This window comes from Nicotiana tabacum, chromosome 8 (assembly GCF_000715075.1).
Source record: "Nicotiana tabacum cultivar K326 chromosome 8, ASM71507v2, whole genome shotgun sequence".
In the NCBI taxonomy this organism is placed as follows: Eukaryota; Viridiplantae; Streptophyta; class Magnoliopsida; order Solanales; family Solanaceae; genus Nicotiana; species Nicotiana tabacum.
In genome coordinates this window covers 3229407-3237635 of record NC_134087.1, presented here as the reverse complement: position 1 = coordinate 3237635, position 8229 = coordinate 3229407, and the positions used below count along the sequence as shown (strand labels likewise).

The following is an 8229-nucleotide window of genomic DNA, read 5'->3' as shown; positions in this document are numbered from 1 at the left end:
TGATGATAAATTATATATACTAATTAGGATCTTCACAAATTTGTGATTCATAATTTTGACCAATGTTGACCTAATAACTGACCTACTTTGGTAGGTTATTTTCCAAAGATTAAAATATACCGACCAAAGTTGGTCGGTAAATGCTTCCCCTGCATTAACCGACCAATGTTGGTCGGTAAATTTAAATAAAATTCTTTAAATTTTATAAACCATTTTAAATAATAATATAACTATTAAAATTTAAAAAATTGGGTCTACATTACCGAACAAAGTTGGTCGGTAATGTGAAAGTTTCTTTGACTAAGCAAGTCTAACCAGCTCGAACTTGTTGACCAATTTACCCAACCAACTTTGGTCGGTATTTTTTTTAAAATAAATGTAAAATATTTTTTTTTCCTGTTTTCGTTCAAGCTGGACGGATTTTGGTCGCTTTTTTTGACCGACCAACGATGATCGGAAAATTTTGGTCGGTTTTTTCCATATTTCTAGTAGTGCACCGACTCTCGACCCTTTATAACCCATCTTGATCGTCACAATACTGCTCCAAATAATTTATGAACTGAATTTTTGTGTACTTGAGTTTGTTTTAGTATTATGAGGTCAATGTGAAGCTTTTGCGTAGCTATTGGTGATATGAGAAGGATGGATGATAGAGTTGAGTCGGAGTTCCGACAGAGGTTGAAATTAAACTTGGGGTGCAACTGATCATTGTTTAAGTATTTGGGTTGATTTGCCTAATCCTTAAAAGCAGAACAACTAACTCACTTAAGTTTTAAACTTATGGGCACACATCAAACACATAGTTCAAGTTAAAAATCTCTTTATCACAAATTCATCATTCATGGCCCTCAACAACAACAACAATAATAATCTAGTATAATCCCACTTAGTGGGGTCTGGGTAGGGTAGTGTGTACGCAGACCTTACCCCTACCCTAGGGTAGAGAGACTGTTTCCAAAATAGACCCCCGACATCCTTCCCTCCAAAAACTTTTCACCTTGTTCTTGGGGAAACTCAAACTCACAACCTCTCGGTTGGAAGTGGGGGTTGCTTACCATCAGAGCTAAGCAATATTATGAACACTCATTCAAAAACAACAGCTAAGCAATACTATGAACAAGAACAATATGCAAATCAAATCTATATGCAAGTCACTTTTAATAATTTTTAACCATGTAATTAGTGACAAGTTCCAAAAAATATTGTGTCATGAACCTATAGACTCGTGTTTCATTTTCATTTTCTACTTTAACTTATAACTTTTGAAATACATAGAGTCGTGTTTGAATATTGTACAAAACTCTATTTATCATAATATATCCCTTGAACTAGCTAAGAAACTCAATGAAATATTATATATTCCAATAAAATACTAACATACTAGCTCATAGAATTTGTAAATTAAGGGGCAACTAACGGGATTATATTGCACGATTATCTTCCAACAACTTAGAATTGGTTCGATTTCTTAAATCACAAAACTATTCTTTAAGAAAATTTACATTCCAATAATCATGGCACAACAAACAGAAACTTTATAAGGAGGGGACACAATTTTCCCCCCAAAATCCAATATATATAATACACCAACAAGTAATTAATTAAGTATGCTGTTTCTTCAATATCTATACATAGTTTAGAGCTAATTAATGTAACTAATTGTATAGTAACTCTAGTAATCCATTGTGTACACATAGAAGTCGTTTAATTAATTATTACTTTCCATAACTCCAAAAGTCCATCTCTCCACGCAGCGGAAGGTGATTATTGATTTGATTCATAGAAGATGATGCAACATTTGCTACCTCCAAACCAGACTCACCTGATGAGAAGTCATGAGGATGATGATTATATCCCAATGACATGAAGTTTTGTGCTAACTGAATATTATTATTATTATGTGAATTATACTCATGTTGTGGAAAAGTAGTAGCAACTGCAGTAGGAATATGGGAATAGTTTAAGCTATGGTCATGGCTGTGTTGTTGGTGTTGTAGTAGATATGGGCTATCTTTGTGTGTGATCAAGGTTGTTCGAGGTTGGTGGATTGAGGTGCTGCTGTTTAGTAGATGATCTGAGCCTGTGTCAGTTGTACCTTCATTTGCAATTACTTTGAATAGGTTCTTCTTCTTGAAAACCCTACAAATCACCCACCCATCCTCCTGCACATTTTAAAAAAAAGATATTTAATTTACACAAATAGTCAGCTAGATTCAACATTTATTTTTTCTAGTCGGTATATATATAAATTATATAGGAATACAGGGGTATATATATATATATATATATAGTATAATTTCACCGACTATTTTTAGTTTAAGCGGTTGGGTGGATGACTATTTAGGTTAATTCTTTTTAAAAACAATCGTAATAAGTCGGAAGAACTTCTCTAGCTTTTATGTTCCATGCAGTAACATGTAAAAAATATTTATACAATTATATCACTTAAAATTAATTATAAAAACAACAATAACAACAACAACAACCCAGTATAATCTCACTTAATGAGGTCTGAGAAAAGTACGTAGTGTGTACGCAGACCTTAATTATAAAAACACAATTTACTAATTAAGTATTGATTGATAATCCATAATAAAATAAATTATCAGTCTATATAACTTAATTAAAGTCTTCCTATATTGTTTCATTTATTAGCCTCTATTGCGCCGTTCAAGGATTCAGCTGAATCGTAATTATGGATAACAAATTCCTAAGCAAGCAAGCTGGAAATTCTCCTGATAGTCAAAGATTTTGTGGTAAAAAGTCAATCGTCAAGATATTCACTAATTAATTGAATCGTTATTAGTACTATCATTTAAATACTTTGACTTTCATACACATGATTGCATGCATGCAATTGACTATGCAAGACTTCAACCAGCTGGTCTTTCTTCAATCTATGCATGTACGCCACATGTAGAGGTGACAAAATGGTTCAAAAAAAATAATTATTCACTCATATATCTATTACAAAATTAGTTGTATAACAAACTTTTTAAAATGGGTCAAATATGGGTAAGAACCATATTATCCACCTAAAAAATGGTTAACCAATGGATAACTAATGTGTTTAACTTTTACATTTGTAAAGCCTCAAATTGGGGGTTTCTCAAGTTTGGGAGACAAAGAATTCTCTCATAAGTCATGGATATTCATATTATCCATCGGATAACCCATTTTTATCCGTCTTAATTAAATACGGGTTGAGTCGGATAATTTATCCGTTTTTTGAATTACCCATTTTCGACTCACTCAGTTCCGACTCGATCCGATCCGACCGTTTGCCACCCCTAGCCACATCTATGCTTGTTTTAGTCATCTTATCTTTTTACTTTATTTAAAAGAAAAATCTTTTATTTGTGATCCCTTGAATAGGGACTAGAGGGGGGCTAGGATTTTGAGTTTTAAGGATTTTGGATTGAGTTTTAAATAAATTATTTATAATATATATAATGTCATGAGTTTTTAACACGATACTAAAGCTATTGAATTCGGCGAACCCATAAGCAGAACATGAAGCAACTTACACTTGAATTTTCGTCGGAATCTTCAAGCCTATACTCATGCATAATCCAATCAGTCTTTTGGCCATGTGGAGCTCTTCCTCTGTAAAACACTAAGGTTTTCCTCATACCAATCTTCTTGAATGTGTTTCTTATGCATTTATCCCTGCCTGTTGCCTTCCAAAATCCAGCATTTGTTGCTCGGTTTGTTCTTGAACCTGTGGGATACTTCCTATCCTTGTGACTGAAAAAGTACCACTCATTCTGCGGTGTTGATCCAATCTTGCACCTCTCTGTACATGAAACATCGCATGATTTTCTTAAACTTAATTTCCCACTAATTACGTGCATCAGTCATCAGCACAATAATAACTAAGAAATCCTGAATTGTTACTACAACAGCTATATATTATGCCCAAGTAGGAGTAGTATAAGAGTGATCTCTCCTTGAATTAATATGTCCTTATAAAACTAATCTACAGAAGGAATATTGGTGTTTAATAGATCAAATGATCATATACTTATATATAACGTGATGTGGCGTAGCTAAATTTTATCTTACTGAAATAAAGTTTACACTTTTCAGCGAGTGTAAAAAGATCTTAAATTCATGTTACTCTTACATATCAAAAACAAATAATTAAAAACATATATGTTCGTCTAAAAGTTTAAGCAGTTAGACAAATCACTTTTTTACTTAATTTCACTATGTCTCTATCAGAAAACAATTATACTATATATGTCTCAACACAACGAAATACAACGGCGGATCCAGGATTTAAACTCTACGGATTCAGCTTAGCTTTAAGATTTTTAGCATTTACGCGTTATATTTTTAAAATTATGGGTTCAAATCTACTACGTATTTGTTATAATTCAGTAAAGTAATTTTAAGCATAAATTTATGTTCCGCATCAAAAATTATAGGTTCAGTTGAACCCATCACATATATGTTATATACGCCCTGGCAAAATATGTTTCTCGTTGATAACCAAAGTAGTAAAATCTGTTGAGAGTAGCTTCACTAAATAGTAAATACTAACACTATATACACGTTACGTACCTTGCAATTCCCAAGGCTCAATCTTATTCAAGTCGACTTCTCTGATAACCTCCATGTCAAATTTCTGAAATGAAAGTTTCTTCTTCAAGTAGTAATGAAGAAGCTCTTCGTCTGTTGGATGAAACCTAAACCCCGGCGGAACACCACCACCGCCACCACCACCGCCACCACCTGATGAAGCCATATATGCTAAACTGTACTCCGATCCTTAATTGCGGCTACAGTTGACCCCAAAATATTAAACGGACGATCTCTTAATTTGCACTCTCTCGCTGTAGCTTTCTTTCTTTATTTGATTGAGATGAGCTCTTATATATATATATATATATATATATCCTCTTTGTCTCAACTATCAACTAGGTATTGTGCGGAGAGAAAGTTGACGGCCGATGACGCCGCCGGCGCTAACTCTTAAAGCTAAAGTAAATTGCAAGTTACAATAGCACGTACTGAGACTCAAATATTTAAGATGGTTCAACCCTATTCCTGTAAGCCCTTTCTCTATACGCACGCGCATATGAGAGGTTGAATTCACTACTAAAAAAATATGATTTAACGACGGCCAAATTCTGTAGCTAAACAGAATAATTCGTTGCCAACCTCATTTAGCGACGGATTAGCGACAGATTATTAAGAAATTCTGCTAGCTACGGGGCAATTTAGCGACAGATTAGCGACGACGTTCGTAGCTAATTTCAGTTTTTTTTAGTGATTATGGACACATTAATTTACCGATTTAAGTTGTATACACCGTGGAATATGTTTAAACAATCAGGTTATCTATTTTTGTTGTAGCATGTAACTTAGCTTGTTTTATTTTCAAAATTACAAATTTCATATTTTTAGCTTGTTTTATTTTCAAAATTACAAATTTCATATTTTAAGAATACTTATCCACGGATATCCTTAAATTGGCCTGCTAGAGTAAAAAAAAAAATAGTATAGCTTAAACTCTTTATTTACTCTATAGTAATTCATTTTTGTATTGATGATATTCATCTTTGTGTTCCTCTTTGGGGAGAATTCATATAGAACAAAATCACTTTTTATTTTTATCTTTTGGGAAAAAAACTTTATAGTGTTTTTTGTTTATTCAAAATTAACAAATGTTGTATCCAGTTGTTACTATAAGTTCAAAAGTCACTAATGATCACATTTCTATTCAAATTCAAAAATAGATTATCAGTTCCACAATATATATGTCACCAAATGGCGAAGAAATACTCACTTAGCTACATATTACGTAGTTTTTTTCTTATTTTTGTCACATCCTAGTTGAATGAATGCAACCGGCTTATTTCCAAAATCGAATAAAGTGTTAGAAAAAATAGCAGAATATGGGACGAAATAATTAGGTTTTGATAGTGTAGTCATTGTCCTTAAGAAATTTAAGCCTCCCAATTTCGTTGTTGCAGGAATTATGGCAGAATTCCTCCAGAATTCTACAAAGCCTCTGAAATTTGAGTATCAGTAATTAACTCGACTAGAACAAACTTTTATGAATTGTAAATAGCAGAAAGGGAAGAAGATGGAAAACTATTATTTTTCTGATGATTTTTGTTTTGGAGAGGAATGGGGTATTTATAAACTATTTTAGGCGTCTCTTAGAATTAACAGACTCAACCTTTGCCAACAGGCACCTTTTAAAACCAATAGTCACCTTTTTGAGTTTAAAAGAAAACTGTTAAAAATGCTTTTTGAAATTAAAAAAAAAATTGCTCAAGTTCCCAATCTTGACTATTAATATTAATAATATAGTCAAATTTCAATTTTCCTCTAAAATATCCTTAAAAATATTCAAACTATATAAGTCAAAGAAATGCTTTTAAACATCACTTTCTTTCTTTCTTTTTCCAATAAGGGACAAAAGAACCTCTTCTCAAATATTCCCATCAAACACTAACTAATCTAGCATAAAGTTAGAACACTTATGTCATATTGTACTATCTATATAAACATTTTATTGAGGTAGAAAATTGATTAAATTGTTAATAAATGTTTAATTAGGATTCGTTGATCTGTATTCTTTGATCATTAGTATGAGTATTTTTCTTGTACTTACTAGGTTTAGTATATTGAAGGTTTATTTTCACTTGCCATGAATTATTCCCGCATTATATGACCAGATAGTCCACATAATCAACTTGCCGAGGTGATTTTAATTACCAATTTTGCGTCATGCATGCATGGCAAGTGAAATAACTTGCTACAATTGCATACGTATATTCACTTCGGTCCAAAATAATTGACCAGTTTGCTTTTGGCATGCTCATTAAAAAAATACTAAATTCTATACAAAAATATTTAGTATAATTAAACAACCCTTACATATTTTATGTGAGGAGTAAGAAAACTTTTTAGGGATATGCAAATAAGGGTAATTTTGTAAAAACTAATTAAATTTTTTTTGATTATATAAATGGACACTTATTTTGAACCAAAATAAAAAAACAAATTGATCATTTATTGTAGACCGAATGGAGTAATATTTACTAGTAACCAACTTGCTTAAAATCCACTTGCTGCACAAACGCGTTCAATCTACGTATTGTAACATGAATCTCCTGTACTATTAAAAGGAAATAAATGATCCCGAGGACACATAAAGAAATATTTGATTGTTTCTTAAGCAAACTTCGGTGAAAAACAGCTACAAACCTTCTCGGGATTGGCAAATTCATGTGGACGGCCAATATTTAATATGAATGATTAATGGAATTTGATTTTAAATTAATCCGGAATCCAGGGGTCAAGGTTTAGGTTTAGGTTTAGGGCTCTGTATATAATGTGAAAAGTTGGAGATTCAGTAGCCATAGCTCGGGCTTCGCACATGTTAGGAGACGACCTCAAGGAAGTTTATTAGTTTTGTTGATTCAACTTCACGCTTCTTTTCTGTTCATTTACTATAGGCGAAATGACTTCTTGGTCACTTAAATTTGTAAGGCTTTTAAAAATCGATACACAAACTTTAGTCTTTCCCATTTAAATACTCAAACTCGTGAAACCTATAACTAATAAACACATTTGACCATTGACTATGCTTATGTGGCAGTAGCTAATCTTACGTGGACATAGTACGTACAAGTCACATTCAAATGGCGTGTGTGTGCCGATTTCCATAATAGAAACACCCCCCCTCGGATCTCGTCTTCTACACACCACTCCTGTATCTTCGCACCATCCCCAACAACCAGAAACAAGGCTTCACCTATAACCCACAACAACGACCAATGGGATTTGTTTTCGCGCCCTTAATGTGTAACATTCCCATTGGTCATATGCTGACTGGATGGACACATCTGTGAATGTGTAATACACGCGCGTAGGGTCAAGGGTCAAATGTGTTTATTAGTTAAGAGTTTCACGAGTTTGAGTGTTCAAATGGGAAAGTCCAAAGTTTGTGTATCGGCTTTCAAAAGCCTTACAAGTTTAAGTGACCAGGAAGTCATTATGCCTTTACTATATATGCCTTCTTTTCTTCTGTTTCAAAATACTTATCAATTCTCGAGAGTCGATTTGACTATTAATCTTTGAAGCTAAGTAAATTGGATGAAATTAATTCAATAATATCTAAAAATTAAAATTTACATATTCGAAAACGATACAAAAAATAGTATAATTTACACTTTTCATATCAATATGCTAAGAAAACTACATATAAAA

At 32.7% G+C, this 8229-nt stretch overlaps 1 protein-coding gene across 1 annotated transcript; it reads right to left on the bottom strand.

The window, feature by feature from the left end:
* Positions 1–1521: 1521 nt before the first annotated feature.
* On the bottom strand, positions 1522–4860 carry LOC107813151 (protein BEARSKIN2-like). The gene is made up of 3 exons (XM_016638369.2): positions 4567–4860; positions 3528–3796; positions 1522–2162 (listed from the first exon to the last, which is right to left on the bottom strand). Exons 1-3 carry the CDS (start codon positions 4748–4750, stop codon positions 1716–1718), a joined length of 900 nt encoding a protein of 299 aa, XP_016493855.2. The 5' UTR covers positions 4751–4860; the 3' UTR covers positions 1522–1715.
* Between the last annotated feature and the right edge of the window lie 3369 nt (positions 4861–8229).